Raw genomic sequence first — 21,585 nt, 5'->3', positions numbered from 1 at the left:
AAATTACCGTAAAGAAATACTACTATACTAGAAAAACTGGATAAAATATCAAGTACTACGAATAAAACGAAGCAGGGATAAATACTACCACCTAAATATATATAGTAATAATATAATAATAAGCAGATTTATAAATAAAACATTAGACAATTAAAAAAAAAAAAAAAGGTGCAGAAAAACGCAAGCAGATCAAATGTAATGCACATTTCTTATCAAAAAGTATTTTTTTTGGTTATCAAATAATATCTTTGGCTTCCAGTTTTCTGCGGAACACTTTAGTATGAAAATTCATAAAATGAATGTTTATTGTGCATTCATCTTCATAAAAAAACTATTCTGTATTGTATATCTCTTAAATTCTTGGGCATTTGTGTGGAGGAGGCTTTGTTTTTGTCAGTTTCTATATGAAGTAATTTTCCTTCTGTCAAAATAATTTCTGATATGTTTATATACATTTGTGGCCTTTAATATCTATTGCAAGACCAGAAAACATTTTATATCCAGTTACACATCCATATTGAGATGTGAAATGACCAATATCGGGATCAAATGCTTTCAGCTTCACCCCTTGTAATCAGTGACAATATCTTGTCAACAACCAAGAGCACTGGTCACATTGCACAGTCCCATTCTCAATCTGTCCCTCCTGCAGGTGCATACACTAGATTTGCTTTGTAATAGCTCGAGCCAGGCTCAGGAACATAATCCACCACACTCCAAACACACTCTCAGTGGTGTTGTTTCCCATATCCCTGTGATCAAGTAAATGTAGCAGTCTCCAGGCAGTGGCTCATTGCAGGCCCAAACTTTCACACTTCCTCTTGATATATATGGAGGAATACAAATGTCCAGACTTCCCTGCACTTGCAGACTTAAAGGCTGGTGTTCCCAGGAAGTCTTTGAGCACCAAATCCACAATCCATCAAGTCCACAAGGACTCTCGAACACATTTTGTGCAGACTTCCAGGGAGTCTGCTTGGTGTGCAGGCTTATCTCTGAAGATTATGCATAATGCAAGCTACTATCAACATTAAAAAAAAGCAAATGATAATGATAAGAATCAGTAAATGATGCTCACATATCTAAAATAAAAGCTAGGGTTGTAAAATTGATTGACATAAGGATCTTTTATAATTCTGAATAATTTCACAGATGCCAAAAATGTTTGCACACGCTCAAGAATGCAACTGATCCACTTTCCTGCCAACGCTTTCACACTATCCATTGATCAACAGGTGGTGGTGTACGGGGTTACTTTTGACTCTTTATTTTGCAGTTAAAATAGATTTGAGAGCAAAACAGTCTACACCACAACAAAGTAAAATAAATTTGCGATTATAGCGGCTTGAAAACTTTTGTTTGCATATCCAAATGTTTTGCTGTAAGATGTAAGACATGGCTCTATTGGCCTATTGGTCTTGATATGAGTTCCAGCTTGGTAACATCTACTGCTCCTCCTCTCCATGGACTTCACAACTCCCTCTCCTCTTTCATAGCACCAAGGTTATTATAGTTAACGAAAACTAACGAAATAACGAAAACTAGAATTGAAAAAACATTTACGTTAACTGAAATAAAAATAAATAGTTTTTTTTTTTTTTTTTTTTTTTTTAAATATGTGTTTATTAAATTTTCAAAAGACAAAACAGGAACACATACATGACAAAAACAAAACAAAAAAAAACATACATTTGGCACACATACATATTTAAATTCAGATTTTGGCGAGAGATTCAGGAGTCATCCTACACAAATAGGATAAGTAAGTAAAACAAACCAAGTGTGCACTGCCATACATGATACATTCACATGATCAAAGAAAGCAAGGTAACCAGAAACAAAACCATATCAATTAAACGGTAGGGTGTCACTTACAAGGCAGAGTATTCTCAGCTATGATACCAACCCTCTTGCAAGAATGGTAGAGATATTCAAACCAATATATGACAAAAAGGGTTCCCATGTTTTACGAAAAACATCATCCCTGCTGTGCAGTCTACATGTCAGATAGTCCAAAGCAACATATTCAAGTATCACCCTTTGCCATTGAGCCTTAGAAGGAGCTTTATCCATTATCCAATTCAAAAGAATACACTTTCTAGCACAGAAAGCAAGTGTTTGATGAAGTTTTCTTTTAAATTTGTCGGTGATGGACAAATCAGATATGCCGAGTAGTAGATACAAGGGGTCGTTATTTCTATTAGTGGATAGAATCTTATTAATTTCCTGCCCAATGACCTGCCAAAACTGCTGTATTTTTCCACAGTGCCACAAACAATGTGTGAGACTGCCAGTTTCTATTTTACATTTGGGGCACAGTGGGGATGAGTTAGGATTAAATTTATGACGTTGAGATGGAGATATGTGGGCCCTATGCAGAAGCTTTAACTGCATGGCTCTCACTCGGTTGCACACACTCAACGTTTTAGCATTCTTCCACGCATCGTTCCAACCTTCATCTGTCATGTTAACATTAAGTTCTTTTTCCCACAAGTCTTTCAGAAAATAAGTGTTTGTGGTGTTATGCCCCTTAAGGATATTATAAAATAAGCTAATAGACCTGCCAGATTTCTGTAAAAAGAGTTGTCTCTCTACATGTGAAATATTTTGACACTCAAGGATTGTGGTATCCTTTGTAACAAAGTTTCTTACTTGCAAATATCGAAAGAAATCCTGTTGTTGAATGTCATATTTCGTTTTCAATTGACTAAAAGACATCATGGTAGAACCTTCCAGTAGTTTATGCAAAGTGGATATTCCTTTATTTACCCAAATCCGGAAGTTACTGTCCATCACTCCAGGAGGGAAATCAGGATTATCACATACTGGAGTAAAGACAGAGGTGAATTGAGATCTGCCCTCTAATTTTCTAATGGCATGCCATGCCTTAACTGTGGAAATTGTAATTGGGTTAGTACAAGCAGACTTCAAAAACGCACTTTTCCTAATAAACAAAAGATTACTCAAGGGGTATTTGGACATTGAACTTTCTACATCCAACCAGAGAGATGTGGACTTATTACCCATCCAGTCGGCTATAGTACGCAGATGAACACTAAGCTGAAACTTTCTAATGTCTGGGAGATTAACACCTCCTTCTGTGGAAGACAGACATAATGTAGCCATTTTGAGGCGTGCTTTCTTCTTTGACCATATAAAGGAACTAAACCAGCTATTTAGCTGTTTGATTGTCTTATGGAGAAACATAACTGGGATCATCTGTATCGGGTAAAGTAACCTGGGGAGGATGTTCATTTTCAGCAGTGCAACACGGCCTAACCAGGAAATTGGGAGAGTGTTCCATCTCTCAAGGTCCAACCTTATACGCTCGAATATGGGTGGGAAATTTGCTTTATATAATTGGTCAAAGGCGGGTGTTATACTTATACCCAAATATACAAAACCTTCTGGTGACCATTTAAAAGGAAAGGGAGATGGAGTTTTGGGTATTTGTTTCAGACTACCTAATGGCATTACCTCCGATTTACTGAAATTTATTCTGTAGCCAGAAAAAGTACTAAACATATTGATGGTCTCAATAAGTGCTGGGGTAGATACCTCAGGCTCAGTCAGAACAATCAAGACATCATCCGCATACAGAGTAATCTTGTGTTGTCTTGTTTCAATGGTGAGACCATGTATGATTTCATTTGTCCTGATTGCCTCAGCGAGAGGCTCAATTGCCAGGGCAAAGAGCAAGGGCGATAAAGGACATCCTTGTCTTGTACCTCTTAAAATTTGGAAGTTAGAAGAACACAACCCGTTTGTAAGCACTGCTGAGAGAGGATTCATATAAAGTAATTTTATCCAATTTATAAATTTTTCACCCAGGCCGAATTTGTTTAATGTATAAAACAAGTATGGCATTTCCACGCGGTCAAATGCCTTTTCGGCATCCAGAGAAAGCACCAGACCATTCAAAGACTGCTGTTGAAAAACTTGGATTGTATTTAGTAATCTGCGTATATTATTGTATGAATTACGACCTTTGATGAATCCAGTTTGGTCATCATTTATAAGAATAGGGAGTACCCTTTCTAATCTTGTTGCTAATATTTTAGAGAGGAGTTTTAGATCAGCATTCAGCAGGGAGATGGGCCTGTATGATGCACAGTCCTCTGGGATTTTGCCCTTTTTTAAAATTAGAGAAATGTGCGCCTCTCTCAGAGACTGCGGTAAAATGCCTTTCTTAAAAGAGTCATTAAACATATCTAGAAGAGGGTCAATCAATAAGTCATGGAACTCTTTGTAGAATTCACTACTGAGTCCATCTGGACCTGGAGCTTTACCAGATTGTAACCCTTTAATAGCATCAAGGACTTCCTTCTTAGATATAGGAGCTTGGAGAGATGTTTTCTGGTCAACAGATAGACTGGGAAAGTTGAGGGAAGAGAAAAAATCATCCATTTTTCTAGTATTGTCAGTTTGTAGTCCAGATTTGTACAAATTTTCATAGAAAGTTTTAAATGTGTTGTTAATGGTTATGGTGTCGAAAGCCTGTTTACCCAAGCTATCTATAACTGAGGGAATAATTCGAGAATCTGCTTTTTTTTTAGTCAGATATGACAGATATCTCCCTGCTTTATCACCATGTTCGTACATTTTTTGTCTAGCAAGTCTAATTTTACCTTCTGCGTCTTTTGTTAATAGTAAGTTCAAAGTGCATCTAAGTGCAGAAATCTCTTTAAGTCTCTGAACAGATGAGCTTTTAACATATTCTTTCTCCGCATGTTTCAATTTCGACTCCAAGATTTTCCTTTGTTCGTCCTGCCTTCGCCTCTTAGTGGACATGTAAGATATGATAAGACCTCTTGAAAAAGCTTTAGATGTTTCCCACAGCAACGAGGGGTCGTTTGTGGAAGCTGAGTTAACAGATAGAAAGAACTTAAATTCCTCTCTAAAGTAGGATATGAATTTATGGTCTGTTAAAATAGAAGGATTAAACTTCCAGTGCCTAGTTTGGTTGACTGGGTTTCTTAAGTTATATTGTATGGACACAGCAGCATGATCGGAAATAACTATATTTCCTATAGAGCTGGAGATAACTGACTGCAGCATAATTCTTGGGAGGAAGATGTAATCAATCCTAGTATAGGATTTGTGAACATTTGAAAAAAAGGTATATTCTTTCTCAGCCACGTGTTGGGCTCTCCATACATCTATATAGTCTAGGTCCTCACAAAGTGCTGAGATGACTTTAGCTTGAGGTGAAAGAGAAGATTTTCCGGGAGGAGATTTGTCCATAATGGGATCTAAATGACAATTAAAATCTCCTCCAATAAACGTGTTTCTAATATTAAGATCTATCACTTTAGAGAAAGAAGTAGTCAGGAGATCAATTGGATATCCAGGTGGGTGGTAAATATTCATTATAGCAATTTCTTCTCCATAGAGTGTGCCTCTCACTATTACATAACAGCCTGTTGTGTCTTTTATACAGTTTAAAAGTTTGAATGGTACATTTTTCTGGATTAAGATGGCCACCCCTCTACTGCTTGAAGTAAAAGATGAAAAATAAACCTGTCCAAAACCACCTTGTTGTAATTTCAAATGTTCACTGTCATTTAAATGCGTTTCTTGCAACAGCGCTACATCGACACCTTCCCTTTTAAGATAAGTTAGGATCTTTTTCCGTTTGATAGGCGTGTGAACACCGTTCACATTCCAAGTGCATAGCTTCAAAGCTGACATGGTTACTGACTATGAAATAAAATGATGCCTGAACACATATCGCCTGTAAAGTAATCTGTAACAGTGAGCCAAATAGAACCAGAACATAACATTATAACGGTTATAACAAAAAACAGTGCATCTAAGGCACACCTTGGCCAACATTGGCATAAAACGTAAACACTGTCCTTCTCCTAAACTTAGAGGAGCTCGAGTGAGAGGGTTTTCTAGCAACAAAAGAAAGATATCTATCCGGGAGGTCGGGAGGCATTACTTATATTAAGCCTGCAAAGTTAAAGTGTCAGCGCTCCAAATAAAATGCAATGTATATCCATTGACTAACTGTAACACATAATAAAAGTCCGACTAATCCGCTGCTTCACATGAAAAACTTACAGAGTAATGTTCACACAACGTCACGGGGGGCCTCCCTCAGTGACTGGACGTATTTCTCCACCGCGGCTGGGTCGTGGAATACCTTGGTGGATCCGCGACAGGTGACTCTCAGAGACGCAGGGTAGATTTGCCTGTAGTCAGCGCCGAGAGCTCTCAGCTGCTTCTTCACTACATCGTATCCCTTTCTCCTGCGGAGAACGGATGCGGAAAAGTCCTGAAATATCATCACCGTTGCGTCTTCATATTTCAGCGCTTGATTTTTCCGTCCCATCTCCCACGCCGCATTCATAATACGTTGTTTATCTTGAAAGTTATGGAACCTAACCAGCACCGGCCGCGGTCTCTGGGTGGAGGGGGGCTTTGGGGCCAGTGAGCGGTGTGCTCTCTCCAACTTCACACGACCCGACTTCGTTTCAATGTGAAGGATTTCTGGGAGCCAGGTCTCGAAGAACCGAGTCGGGTCTTCTCCCTCAGCCTCCTCTGGAAGTCCGACGATACGGATGTTCTTCCGTCGGCCCCTGTTCTCCAGGTCGTCAGCCCGCTCGCTCAATTCACACACCATCTTTTCTAGCGCTTTCATTTTCCCGTCGACCGGGTCTGTGGCATCCTCCAACGCCGAAATCCTCTGTTCGGCCTCAGTTATGCGCTTATCGTGACTGTCGAGCTCCTCTCGATGTATTTTAAAGAGCTCTGACAGTGGGCTTAGCTTTTCATCGATAGCTCTGGAGATATTGGCTGTTATTTCACTCACGGCTTCACGAAGTGCCAGTAAGCTAGCATCTGCTCCAGTGTCGGCTGTGGTGCTAGCTCCAGCATGGGCACCGCCCGCCTGTTGGTTATGCTCAGCATCGTCAACAGCTTGATTTTTCTTACGTGGCATGCCGTCGGACTGTCTCAGAAAATAACTGTCAATGTTCATTTTAGGCTAATGAACCATTAAGAGGTTGTAGTGCTACTTTCGCAGGGTTAAATTAACAAATTAGCGAGTTAGCGCACCAGCTCTCCCGAACGTGACCCTCTCCTACGCCGCCATCTTGAAAAAACAATAAATAGTTTTTTAAAAAAACAATAACTAACTGAAACTGTATTTTGTGTTGAAAAATCTAACTAAAACTAACTAAAATTATGAAATGTCCTTCATTTTCATCTTTGTCAACTTTTTTCATACGTAAACCTTTTTGGTTGATATGAAATCTATTTCATCTATCTGGTTTTATGACTTAATAAACTTATTGGGGCTGAGATGGATCAGACAAAGGAAATAAAGGAAACATTTATTGTGACTTTTTTTTAAATCTGGCACCCAACAAATACCCCAATGCAAAATCCAAAAAATAAAAACAAATTAAAACTAGCAAACTCACTCTAAAAACTCATTAAAAGTAACTGAATTTGAAAACAAAAAATCACAATGAAATTAAAACTAAAACTAATGAAAAATCCAAAACCATTATAACCTTGCATAGCTGTAGATGTTACCAAGTTGTCACCCTTTGTAATTTGCACCCTCGAGATTCAGCTCAACAGCAAGCAAAACATTTAGACTCAAAGCAAAAATGCAATAATAGACTTTTAACACAAATTTGACTTGCAATAAACATGTTTATATTGCAGCATGTAAATTAAAAAAGTGACCCAATAGTGGTAAAGTATGAAGAATTAAGGAATCTGTTAGCAAAAGCAAGAAAGAACACTGTTAGAAAGTTGAGCCAGACCGATACCAATACTGGTTTTAGAGGTGGAAAATTAATCAATAACTGATATGGTTGCCAATACAGTAATTATTTGAGTTGGAATGTAAATGGACCTTTTCTATGTGGACTGTGCATTTTTCACCACTCTGCAAATGTATCCAGAGAGCTACTTTCTTCAACACAAAACTTCATTTAATATTTTTTTTACATTGTTATTGTTATACATTATACAAACAATGCATTACATTGTCAGCCAATTCTATAAATGATAACTGATAAAATAAAGACTAAATAGGAATAAAATAAATATCTAAATAAACATCATTATTGATATTAAAATTCCCTTATTAGTCCCACAAAATTTAACCCACCGTTTTTGAACACACCATGCTTATGAGCGTTATGGTTCAGTTCCAGTTAATTGCTGACTATTTAAAAAAATTGACAGAAAAAACATGTAATACCTCACAATATTTCTTAATTATGCCAAGCAGCATTTTCTGAGATATATAGTATAAAACAGGCTAACATGGATATAAACAATGCAGGTTAAAAGTAAAACTTTAAAATTAATTAATTATTATTATTTTTTTTTAATGTTTCAGATTGAGTAAAATGCTTTCAGCAGGGCACCTGTTATCGATTAATTCTTTGGATTAATTTACACTATGAATAAACCAAGTCCTCTTGAATATGATGTAGATATGTCTTTTGGAGGGAAATGCTGAGTACATTTCCCATAGCAGTGTAGGAAATTAGCACCATGCCAAGCCCAGTATAAAAATACGTTGTAGTTTAAAAGAAAAAAGAGTTACCTTCTTACCTCCAGTAGTATGATTCAGTTCTGGATTAATTTAATGCCTTTGATTAGGCTCATTGCTGTGAGATGGCAGTGCTCCAAGTGCCTCACTGATGTGGTGAGGTTTTCAAGGCTTGAGTTTCATGTACAGACACTGACTCACGTGTTAAGTGGTGTCTGAACTACACTCACATTCCACAGTCTGCAAACATGCCTTCTTATTATAGACGTTTTTCCTAATCCAGCGTGTGCCTTTACATGTGTGCTGTTTGCTTTACAGTGTGCCTGATGTTTCTGTCTTCTTCAGCATATCTCTCTCTCCTTTGTTACAGTTAAGAGCCACCCTTTTGGCAGTGACTTTGACTCTGCTTATGTAAGTAGACCTTTATGACCCCTTCTTTAACTTCTGTGTACAGCAAAGTTGTGTTACAGCAAAGTTTTTCTTCAATGTATTGAGCACCGGAAGTATAATGTGTACATTAATCCTGAAATTAGATTGGAAGGATAATGGATGTGAGCAGTGAAACCAGCTGAAGTGCAGCCGTGTTAATGAATAGTCCTGGCCGGCTGGAGTGAACCGTCCCACAAGCACTCCTACCCTTCTTCTCGCCTGACTTGTGAAAACAATTGATCTAAACTAATACTAAATGCTAGGGCTGGGCGATATAGACCAAAAGTCATATCCCGATATATTTAGGCTGAATATCGATATGTGTCCCAATATTTTTTGGCACAGTGAGAGCAAATGTTCAGTCAAAGCCAAATATGACATGTCACAAGTAGTTTTATTGAAACTGTTTATTTAAGTGAACATGAATACTTAAAACAACTAGAGTACCTTTTTTTTTTTTTTTTTTAAATCAAAGCTAGGGTTGTCACGATACTAAAATTTTCAACTCGATACCGATACTCAGGAAAATATTCGATACTCAATACCATTTTCGATACCACAAGGATAAAAACAAAGACCCCAAAATTTAACAGAAATATTTTAATTAACAAGAAAAATGCAACATGTTAAAATGAACAGAACCACAGGTTAAATATTTATAATAAAAAAAGTTGTGCAAAAGAAATACTGCAACTATGATAACAAGCTTCAGGTCTGAGGTAGTGCAAAAAATAAATAAATACAATAAACAATAACAATTAGAACAATATTTTTGGCTGTGTGTATTGCTGTTTGGTTGCAGGTCAACTTTTCTCTGCTTCATTCTGGGACTTCACAAGAGAGAAAATGACACTTTTCAGTCATCAACATTTATGTAATCGTATTAACTCTATGCTTATGTATACTGACACTGTGTCAATTAACGTAATATGGGCATACAACGTGCCTGATTTTTTATTATTATTATTATTTATCGATACTTTTGAAAATGAGTATCGTATCTGGATACAACGTATACTCAAAAAAGTATCGATACTTTTGGCAACCCTACAAAGCTCCATTAAATGCACATTTAAATAAAAAATATCTTAAGTAAAAAATAGCCTATGAAATAAAATAGGCCAACCTTTTTCTGAAATAAATACATTTACATGAGAAAAGAATAAGGAACAGTACAAAATAACTAAATATGACAAACCCTAGTAAGGCCAGCATTTATATATAAAATATATTTTTCTAGCTATATATTGATATAGGCGATATGGTTTAATTCCATATCACATTTAAAAATACATCGATATATCTTTTATATTGATGTATATCACCCAGCCCTACTAAATACTATCAATAAGACACTAAGTTCTACCTTTATTTCAAAGGTTAACTGGATCTTTGGGACTAGATTGTAGAGATGTTCTGTGCAGATGCATGCATGTTTTAATGGCTAAAATAAAGCTTAAAGATTAAAATCCCATCCTTTCTCTACCCCTCTGTGTTTTGTCCACCTCAGTGTGCTGGTGCCGCAGTGCCACTCTCCCATAATACTCTCCCATAATACTCTCCCATAGTACTCTCCCATAGTACTCTCCCATAGTACCCTCCCATAGTACCCTCCCATAATACTCTCCCATAATACTCTCCCATAGTACTCTCCCATAATACTCTCCCATAATACTCTCCCATAATGCTCTCCCATAGTACTCTCCCATAGTACTCTCCCATAATACTCTCCCATAGTACTCTCCCATAATACTCTCCCATAATGCTCTCCCATAGTACTCTCCCATAGTACTCTCCCATAATACTCTCCCATAGTACTCTCCCATAGTACTCTCCCATAGTACTCTCCCATAGTACTCTCCCATAGTACTCTCCCATAATACTATAATAGAGTGTGCAGTAGGGCTGAAACTTATGACTATTTTGATAGTCAAATAGTCATCAATTATTGAAACGCTAAGTCAACTAATCAGATAATTAATTACACAATTTCTTAACAGCTCTTATTTAGCTATCAATCTTTTGAATGTAGTTAAAGGTCCTTTAAGCATGTGCTAACTAATAATAAGGATAATATATATGAAATGGAAAAGGAAATGTAATGGATTTGGAGAGGTAATATGCTTTAAGGCGAGGTGACAGCAGGGCTTCCAACCCCCCTGGCAGCATGTCCCGTGTGGAAGAGGACAATCCAACTATAGATAACCTGGACCAGTCAAAGTTCAAGTTTAAGTTCAAGTTACTTTATTTGTACCCAGAGGTAGATTTAGTTTGCAGTATAGAGTCCTCATACACACGCACAAAAAGAGGCATATATCACACATCATTCAACTTAAGACAGTGGGAGTTAAGAAATGGCAAGTTAAATAATAATTAAATTAAATTTAAAATTAAAAGTTGTTACAGGTCCAGACTATACTTGGATATTGATGTGAACTAAAATACGAAAAAAAGAAGAAAAAAATGCAGTCTGCATCAGCATTGTATTTTCAAATGTACGTGCATGGCTGATGTGCTCCCGTGATGTGCAGGGGTCCGCTTTACAAGTCTCGCAGCCAGTCCTCCTCTTAACAGCTTTAAGGGTGAAATGCTCCCATACTTTTGAAGTTTTGGTACACTACCTGTTGCTGCCCAGTCACTGTTTGGCTCACGCAACTCTCAGCAAAGATGGTAATGATGTAAGATGGCTCACACCGCAGAAACTGGGGAAACCGGCGTCAGGTCCACGCCAAGGTTATTATAGTTAACAAAAACTTACAAAATAACGAAAACTAGAATTGAAAAAACATTTTCGTTAACTGAAATAAAAATTAAATAAAAAGTTTTTAAAAAAACGATAACTAACATAAACTGTACTGTGTGATTACAAAACTAAGTAAAACTAACTAAAATTATAGTGAAAATGTCCTTCGTTTTTGTCTTTTTTTAAACTTATTTCATACATAATCCAGTGTTTCTATGAGAAAGAGGATTCTGTTAGTGAACATGCAGGAACATAAATAAAATGTTTAATAAATATGTTTACTGAGACTGGGATGTCTACACTCCAAACAAAATTCAAAACACCTGGAACTGTAAGAGTTAATAAACTTATTGGGGCTGAGATGGATAAACCAAAGGAAATAAAGGCACAATTTATTATGACCCCATTGAATCTGGCACCCAACACGTAGCCCATTACAAAAAACTAATAAAAACTAAACTAAAACTAAGCATTTTCAAAAAAAATAAAAACTAAACTAAAACTAGCAAAGTTACTCTAAAAACTAATTAAAACTAACTGAATTTGAAAACAAAAATTCACAACGAAATTAAAACTAAAACAAATGAAAAACCCCAAACTATTATAACCTTGGTCCATGCACCGCGTGAAAAACATGCATAATGACATAACCAATTTATTATCGACAATTAAATTAATCTGCAACTTACTATAGTCATTCATTCTTGTTGACAAAATCAAGTAATGGTTGCACCACTGGTGTGCAGCCTGTTCCATACAGAGGCACAGATGACCCTTACGTCTGTGTTTCCCCTGCTCCTCCCCTCTCTCCTCTGCTGTGTGCTGCTGTGTCCTTTGGTATCCGTTTGACACACACATGCAGCGACAGCATGAAACTTGTATTCACACTAAATCTAACAATTCGGCACCTTCCCAGAGGGTTGTGCAGATTTGTGGGCTGGTTTATTTGCTGTCAAACAATCAGAAAATATTTTTTTCTCGCGTTCACAGCTTCGTTCTCTCTGGCTCACGGAGCTCGGGAGGAGAGGACAACTTTAAATGCTTTGTTTTAACGAAACCGACACATATTATACAGCTCCGCCAAAGATCATCTTACCTTGGGAAAGCTCCACACTATATCACTAATGTAGTACCAACAAAGTCTGCTCTCACTGATTGCATCAGTTTCATGAGGAACCCTATCCCAGTTTAACTTTCGGTTAGGGGTGGGCGATATGGCCCTAAAAGAATATCACGATATTTCAGGCTATTTTTGCGATAACAATAGTCTGTATGAATAAATAGATAAAAATGTAGTGTGAAGTGCAAATCTCAACAGTTGCCAAATACAAAAATAATTACTCTTGACTCTTGAGTATGAGCAAATAATGAAAAATAACCATTTAGGGGTTTCTGGGGCATATTTTAATGACATTTTGTAAAGGAGAATAAAGGTTCTTGTATGTTTTATTTAAGGCATCTTATTTTGACAGTCTTCTTGTAAGTTATGTGGTGGATTCTGTTAACATACTGTGCTCTTATTTTGAAAGTTGCATGTGTTTAGCGACAGAGAGTAAGTAGCTTTTTGTGATTAAAACAACTTTAACCACTACATCAAGAAGTATGAATGTTGCCAATATCATGATATGCATTTTAAAAAAAATAAAAAATACCGATATTATCGTGAACGATACGATATGGCACACCCTGACTTTCAGTCATATCTAATCTATAATTAAGTCTTATTAATGTAATATTTTTCATTCGGGATGTGACATACTTAGTATCTACAGCTGTTTTCCATGCTTGTGTTCCATTTTTAACCAACATTTAGGCAAATGTATGTATCGGATCATACTCTATGCTTAAGGACTCAGATTGGGATCAGGGCCAAAAGATTGGGACATCCCTACAAGATTGTATTATTTTGCTTCCCCTCTTGTGCCATTAGAAATGTTAACAAATGCATAAACGTGAGCAGTTCTCTTGGTGGTCACTAAGTATTTATTTTTTGCAGAACAAGACGGAAAAGGAACTGATCCTAAAGCTGCTGCTCAGTCTACACGACCACCTGGCCCACGTCGCAGGTAGCTATTAACTCTGTTTGTGTGACTGACTAACTGTAGAGCTGTGTGTAAACCTATTTCCAGACCTTATGTTGGCAGTTTTCTACTTCTCTGGAACAAGTGACATAGACATCGACTTTAAGACTGATGCATTTGCACTTTATATGCTGTACATAATCCAGAGTAATCAAAAACTCAATAGAAATGATCCAATGCTGCCAGACATAGAAAGTATAAGGGTGTTTCCACTACCGCCCAATACCCGGAATGAGGTGGCTCACTCGCCGAAGACCCCTAATTTGAATATGAGCAGTCCTGAGCGGTCTTTTGTCCGGACTTTTTTAGTCCCTGTGGAAGAGCAGGGCCGTTTTTCTCCCCTGAAAACAGCCTGGTTGCTGATTGGATAGATCGCTAAGCAGGATGTGACGTAGTACTCGACGCCACAACAACACATGCCATTTGTAGAAGTCGGCGAAGCTGTGTTGCCAAGTTAGCTACTTTGTTGCTATATTTAGCAACTTTTCAGACCCCCTTAGCGACTATTTTTCAAAAAAGCGCCTGGCGACAAATCCAACAACTGTTTCTGGTGTTATTGGAGACTTTTGGAGACTCGTTCTTCTTAACGAGCCACCGGCCCCCATGTAAGAACCAGTTGAAGCGGCACAGTCCTCCTGCAGCAGTCTCTCCCAGCTGCAGTCACAGAGCCGGAGGGGATGTTAACCCCTTAGTGTCCAGTCTGCAAATTGCTAATAGGCTAACAGTTAGCTCTGTAGCAGCACAGTGTGTATGTGCTGCTGCTGCAGGAGGTGTTCACTTAGTGATATCTGTTTGTTTACAACAAGCACCAGACACACTGTTAGCGATGCCGGTTAATTCACAATCACTATGTTTATGATCAGCGGAGACACTGTGCATAATTAGCCATGCTGCTTTGTTTATGATCAGCTGCTGACGTTGTGCACAGTTAGTGACGGCGGCCACAGTTGAGTCTCCCTTATGTGATCACGGTTGAAACTGTCGCTAAGCGATTACGCGACTATCGAAAAATCATACGTGACCTCCAGAGTCTCTAAATCCCTCTGGGGGCCTTTTTGTAATGGAGACACGCAGAGTGAGCGGACATTTGAGAGGCCGTGGCCTGAGACTTTCCTGGTGGCCACTCTTCCCCCTAAAGGAAGCACGGCTTCTATCTAAAATCTCCTGTGATATAAGCTTCAGGTCCCTGTGCCTGTCATGTAATCATCAACAGTACACTAATCAGATCAACAGGCTGTGATGACATACTGAGTCAATACAAGCGGTAGAAGAAGTTTTCCCCCAGTGATTGTTTGATGTTCTGATTTCAGGCCAACATGACTGTGGAGACGAGCAGCATCCAAACAGGAGTCTGTCCATGAAAGAGGCCTCTTCATATTTACTGGTACATCCACACATTAACATAATTCACAAGACCTGTCTTTCTAACACGCAGAGATTTTGCAGAATTTTTTAGCAACCTGTTTTCTTTAGTTTAGTTTTATGTTTTCAATCCAGCTGAGTCAGAGCGGAGAGCATGAAGAAAACACTTTTTAAAGTGACAATTTAAGAAAAAGTGACACAAAAAAATCTTTATTTGTCCCCAAATTATTCTTTTTGGGAGATGTGTTTGAGTGGCAAGTTCACTACGTTCCACAAGTTCTTACCTTTAGAGTCTAATAGAGAGCAATAGAAATTACGGTATGTATTTTTGTAGTCCACCCTGGAAGTATCATCCCCATGGGATTAGGCCTAATTTCAAGAGAAAAAAAGTAATAAAACCTGATTTTTTTTTCTCCAATAGTAATAGTGAAATAATAATTTCTTAATGGGAATGCACAGAGTAGGTTGTGTCAACTTTTAGTGAAACTTATGTTTTGAAAACATTGTTAATTTTTGTATGACAGCAAAAAAAGTAAAAAAAAATCACACCTTATTTCACTTTAACTATTAAAAAAATATTTAGGTTTTATTACTTTTTTTCTCTTGAAATCAGGTCTAATTCTGTATATTTGACTAAAATTGACCAATAATAATGAAAAAATATGAAAATTATATGTCAATGTGTTGGTCATGAGTTGCCTTAAAAGGTGAAAAAAAGTTGGTAATATTTTTTTTCTACATGTCCTAAAACCAGTCTGATGTAATGGGGTCCTTTTTGACCACAGGTGTGTTTTTTTTTTTTTTTTTTTTTTTTTTGCTGTCATCTAAAAATGAACAATGTTTTCAAAATATAAGTTTCACTAAAAGTTGACATAACCTACTCTTTACATTCCCATCAAGATTTTTCCCCCACTATTACTACTGAAAAAAATATTCAGGTTTTATTACTTTTTTTTTTCTTGATATGAGACCTAATTTTGTATATTTTGACTAAAATTGACCAATAATAATGAAAAAAAAGGTTGAATAAAAAAAAAAAAAAAATGAAAATTCTATATCAATGTGTTGGTCATGAGTTGCCTTAAAAGGTGAAAAAAAAGTTGGTAATCATTTTTTTTGTCCTAAAACCAGTCTGATGTCATGGGGTCCTTTTTGATTGGATTGGTGTTATACTTTTTTTACACAAGGGTTAATAAAGTTGGACCCTTATGAATGGGAAGTCCTGGAAGCTGACATAAGGGCCAAAGTGGATACTGATTTGTACACTTCCTCTCCTCATTACCATGTGTCTTCTATTCAGGCTCAGAATAAGGACTTTGAAAACCTCATTGAGACTTCTCTGGAGTGGATTGTCCGGACAGGCCAGGATGTGGGGATAAGGTAATATACATATATATATATATATGTTCATGCTGATCACAAGCCTTGTGTGTGACATCTCTACTCACTTTGCACATGTTTTGTGTGTGTGTGTGTGTGTGTGCAGGCTGGCTGGGCAGGTAGCTGATGAGCCACTGACTGATGTATCTGAGATCTCTCGGCTGGAGTCCTCGCATCCCAAGATGCCCTTCTCATGCCGCTTCCGCCGAGCCTTCCTCACAGTCATCAGCAGAGTCTTCCTCATTGCAGTTGGTGAGAGAAGCCACACACCACATGAACAACAGTGCAGATCACAGCCGATTATTCTGATCGATTAGTGTAGCGACACAGTTGTATTGCCAGTGTCACTAATGATGACTGAATGTAACTGACACCAATCGACAGTTAAAAGATTACAACATGGACAGGGTCCGATGGGGAGCCAGTGTACCACAAGCCCAGGGGCTGGGTTAAGTCCTGGAATCTTAGAGACATTAGTCGCGTTTCCATCAGCAAGTTTCGGTGCACATTTTGAAGATTTGCATGAAAAAGTTTGCTGGAAATTCCATATTTCAACAAAAGTTTCAAAAATGTACACCAAAGTTTTTCGCTCGCTTAAGGTGGTTTTTGTGTTTTTCTAAAAAAATAGTTATTGCACTAAACGGGAGATGGAAACAATTTTTCAGAATAAGTTCTGACGTAGCGAACATTTTACTCATGACTGATGAGCTTTTCTGCTCTGCTGATTAAGGCGAGCTGACATGAAAGAACAATTATAAATTGCACCAATTGATCTAATTCCTGAAGACATATTTTCTCTCATGAGTGGCCAAAGTTGTCAGATTAGCAACCTTTTTTTAAATTATGTTTCGTCTCTTGCTCAATCTTTTTTTAGTGTTTTTACTGATGTATTAGCCTATAGCAGCAGTTCTCAAACTTTTTTAGCTGCGCACCCCCTATGTCCCAACCGGGTTGACGCACCACAAATCTCCCACACCTTAAAACCAAACCAAAACAAATGCAATAAGCTTTTTTATAGTCATAATTAAGGCGGCCTGTTTAATCATGCTCAAATGACAAGAACACACATATAATAAAATAATCACCATCACAACAATGTGCTCTCGCATTTGAATTAATCTGAAACACAGTTTCAATATAATGCAACAAAGTTATGTCCACCTCTGGGGGAGCGCGCACCACACTTTGGGAATCTCTGGCCTACAGCAATTCATTGCACTGCCATCGTCTGACAAAAATACTTTAACTGGGTTAGGGTTGAATCGAAACCAAATAGAGTCATCAACACCTGAGTCCAAGTCCAGGGTCCTCAAGTCTGAGTCACCAAGAAGAGTCTGAGTCACAAGTCTGAGTCATTAAGGTTGAGTCTGAGTTCCAAGATTGCCTCAAGTTCTCCCTTCTGGCTTCTTCAAAGAGCTGATATAGATATAAAATATCATAATGACACAGTTTCACCATGTCAGGGAGTTTATTTAGTTCTTCCAGAATCCACACAAACTGAAAAGACCAAAGTCAACTTTTATAATGTGGTTGTTCCATTTCTCTGTGTTAATTGTTGACAAAGTAATTTTTGTAAATATATCTGAGTCCCAAGTACCAAGGTTAAAAATCTAAATCAAATCAAAATTACTTTATTAATCCCTGAGGGTAAATTCAGTTAGTCTGGTAGAATCTTTGTTAGAATGGGACAGTCTGATGGCTGTAGGAGAGAAGGATCTTTTGAATCTCTCCGTCCTGCAACAGAGAGAGAGGAGCCGTTTACTGCTGTTTTTTTGGTCCATAAAGGTTTTGTGTAGCAGATGATCCAGGTATTTCAGGATGGCCTGGAACATGTTGACAGTGCATCTCTCCACCACCTCCTTATTAAAGTTAACGAAAACTTACGAAATAATTGAAAAAAACATTTTTGTTAACTGAAGTAAAAATAAAAATGACAGTTTTTTAAAAAGGAACCTAACTGAAACTGTATTTTGTGGTTACAAAACTAACTAAAAGTAACTAAAATTATAGTGAAAATGTCCTTAGTTTTCATCTTTGTCAACTTTTTTCATAGGTAAACCTTTTTACTAAAAACTAATTAAAACTAACTGAATTTGAAAACAAAAAGTCACAACGAAATTAAAACTAGAACTAATGAAAAATCCAAAACTATTATAACCTTGCCAAGCAGGTCTTTTTCAACTCTGATACAGGCCCCTCCCCCACCCCTTATTTCATTAATACACACAGATCTGCATCGTATTTCATATAGAATGTTACATTATACACAGAAAACACACATTTTAATTACACTTGGCTGTTGTTTTGGCAAAATCAAAACAAACAATTGAAATGTCACTTGAATGATTTTAACTCATGATAGTGTAGAAAAGCAAGATTATAAATTCCACATACATTCCCATTTATTGAATCCTATTTGTTGTAGTTTTCTCCTAGTTAGATCACGTCCTCTTTTGATCCCGTTCTGTACGCAATCAAATTAAGTATGAACAGCTGGTAAAATAACAACAAAGTGCTGTGATACCTCAAACGTGCTTGAATTTGACTCTTAAATGCTGCATCAACCCTTTTGTTAATCCTAAAAATATGATGTGAACTCTTGTGTTGAATTGCATTAGATCGACCTTAATGAAAACACGACGGAATAGGAGAGAGTGAGGCAGGTAGAGAAACAAGCAGTGGGATTTTATAGGTGAAAGTGCTGCTGGGGATACCACATTAAAAGTCAGTGAGTCCATAACGTCAGCAGGATTTGTCCTCTGTGGACCTCAAATATCTGTACAAAAGTTAATGGAAATCCATGTAATCCCTGGTCCCTACAGCTTCCTGCTGCATGTGTGTGACTGTGCAGGAGGTTTAGATGTAACACAGGACACAGAACGTGTGACGTAACAACCCAAAGCTCATTTTTACGCCTTTTTTCTTCTTTCCTATGCACGTAACGACTGATTTTACAATGTGCTGGAAAGCAGTAGTTCTCAACCGTTTTGAGTTTCAACCTCCAATTTATCATGCATGTTGTCTGCGACCCCCCCCCCCCTCACTGAACACAATCTCACAGTTCAGATCAGATAAACTCAGTTGATACGATGAATTTTGGACAAAAAATTAAGCAGGCAACAACTAAAACATCTCTCTGTCTGTGGATTTATATATTTTTTATATTTTATTGTTACTTTTAATCTTAGTACTTTGCTATAAGTTTAAAGGTCCATTCTGACCTCCTGAGTGTGTAACAGTCAGCTTCAAGCCAGAGACTCCTTGGAAAGTAAGAGCTTCATACTTTGGGATTTGTCAGGAAAGACACAAAATGACCCAAAAAAGAATCAAATCGACCACAAAATTATCAAAAAAGACACAAAATGACCAAAAAATTGCATAAAATTAGGCAAAAAAGGACTCAAATTGACCACAAAAAAGAAACAAAATCACCAAAAAAGACACAAAATGGCAAAAAAAGACACAAAATGATTAAAAAAAGACACAAAATGACCAAAAAAGATTTTAAAAAATGGCCCAAAAACACACAAAATGACCAAAGAAAGGCACAAAATGACAAAAAAAGACACAAAATGACCAAAAAAAGGAAACACAATGACCAAAAAAGAAACAAAAATGGCCCAAAAAGACACAAAATGACCAAAGAAAGGCACAAAATGACCAAAGAAAGCCACAAAATGACAAAGAAAGGCACAAAATGACAAAAAAAGGAAACACAATGACCAAAAAAGATACAAAAATGGCCCAAAAAGACACAAAATGACCAAAAAAAGACACTAAATGACCAAAAAAGGACACTAAATGACCAAAAAAAAGACACAAAATGACAACAAAAAGACATTAAATGATCAAAAATACATTAACACATGAACACTTTAACACAGTAGAGACAGAGCTGACTTCCAAATTGATTTGGCAAACCCCCAGAAATCATCTCGCGACCCCAATTGGGGTCGGGACCCCAAGGTTGAGAATTGCTGCTCTAAAGCACGGCTGAATCGCAGGTTGCCTACACTAAATAATGTCCCTGAACCCATCCTTTATCGACATAGCACTGGAGGTGCTGCTGAAATAGGCAACAGTAACAGAAGACGTATTAGTGGTAACTCTTATGTAGCTGTAGAAGCAGTTTTTCAGTATCTGTGTTTGAGCCTGTCTGTGTGTGTGTGTGTGTGTGTGTGCAGTGGTAGGCTGTGTGTGGAGTGTGGTCTGCTACATGAAGTATCGCTGGAGGAGAGAGGAGGAGGAGACCAGGCAGATGTATGACATGGTGGAGAGGATCATCGGTAAGGGACACCACACATTCACACTGCTGTTTGCTGTCTCACACATACATTCGGACATACAAGTTTTACTTTAACCCTTTGATGCACAACATATAAACTTCTTCTAAACCTTCTAATGCACAACATGGGTCAAAAATGTCCCCATTCATTTCCCATGTTATTTCATGCTGCTGTGTGTTTGAATATCTTTTTTTTATTATTACAACAGATCATTATATCCATTTTTTTCATACTTTATGAAAAAAAAATAGTTTTTGTATTATTACATCAAGTTTACACACATGGGTCAATATTGACCTTGCACTAGAAGCATAGTGATACAAAAAGTGATACACTAAATTATCAATTTGAGTATATGTGTAACTATGTTTGTCTTATTTTTAAGGTTTAGCTTTAAAAGAGTTGTTAGAACCACCAGATTACATTGGAAAATCACATATTTTAACATTTGAGACTTATTAGAGCCACCAAATCATAATTTACATTGGAAAAAACACCAATTTAACAAAATAGGATAGTTAATATTTGTGTCTTCTTTGTCAGGTTTTAAATTGGTGACAACGTATAAACACCTTCTAATGCACAAATAAATATACAAAAATTACCTTGTGCATTAGAAGCATAGTGGGAAAAAAAGGGGTTTTATTCAAAAAGTAAGAAATGAAAACAAAAAATGAGGATGAATGATGATCAAAAACAAGTTATTTGAGGAAACCCTGCAATAGTGAATGATGAAATTAATTTATTGCAAAGATATAGAATATAAAAACTTAATCGGGTCAC

The 21,585-nt window shown here is 37.1% G+C and overlaps 1 protein-coding gene across 1 annotated transcript in view; it reads left to right on the top strand.

The window, feature by feature from the left end:
* lemd3 (LEM domain containing 3) overlaps positions 1 to 21,585 on the top strand; it is a 35,082-nt gene that overhangs the window by 2,832 nt on the left and 10,665 nt on the right. The window contains exons 2-7 of the mRNA XM_059325561.1: positions 8,892 to 8,932; positions 13,690 to 13,759; positions 15,085 to 15,158; positions 16,437 to 16,516; positions 16,623 to 16,768; positions 20,701 to 20,802. Of these exons, the coding sequence (XP_059181544.1) occupies positions 8,892 to 8,932; positions 13,690 to 13,759; positions 15,085 to 15,158; positions 16,437 to 16,516; positions 16,623 to 16,768; positions 20,701 to 20,802 (513 nt within the window). The remainder of the gene's footprint in view (positions 1 to 8,891; positions 8,933 to 13,689; positions 13,760 to 15,084; positions 15,159 to 16,436; positions 16,517 to 16,622; positions 16,769 to 20,700; positions 20,803 to 21,585) is intronic.

The sequence above is a fragment of the Centropristis striata genome, chromosome 22 (assembly GCF_030273125.1).
Source record: "Centropristis striata isolate RG_2023a ecotype Rhode Island chromosome 22, C.striata_1.0, whole genome shotgun sequence".
Taxonomy (NCBI): domain Eukaryota; kingdom Metazoa; phylum Chordata; class Actinopteri; order Perciformes; family Serranidae; genus Centropristis; species Centropristis striata.
This window is presented reverse-complemented; position numbering and strand designations above follow the sequence as displayed.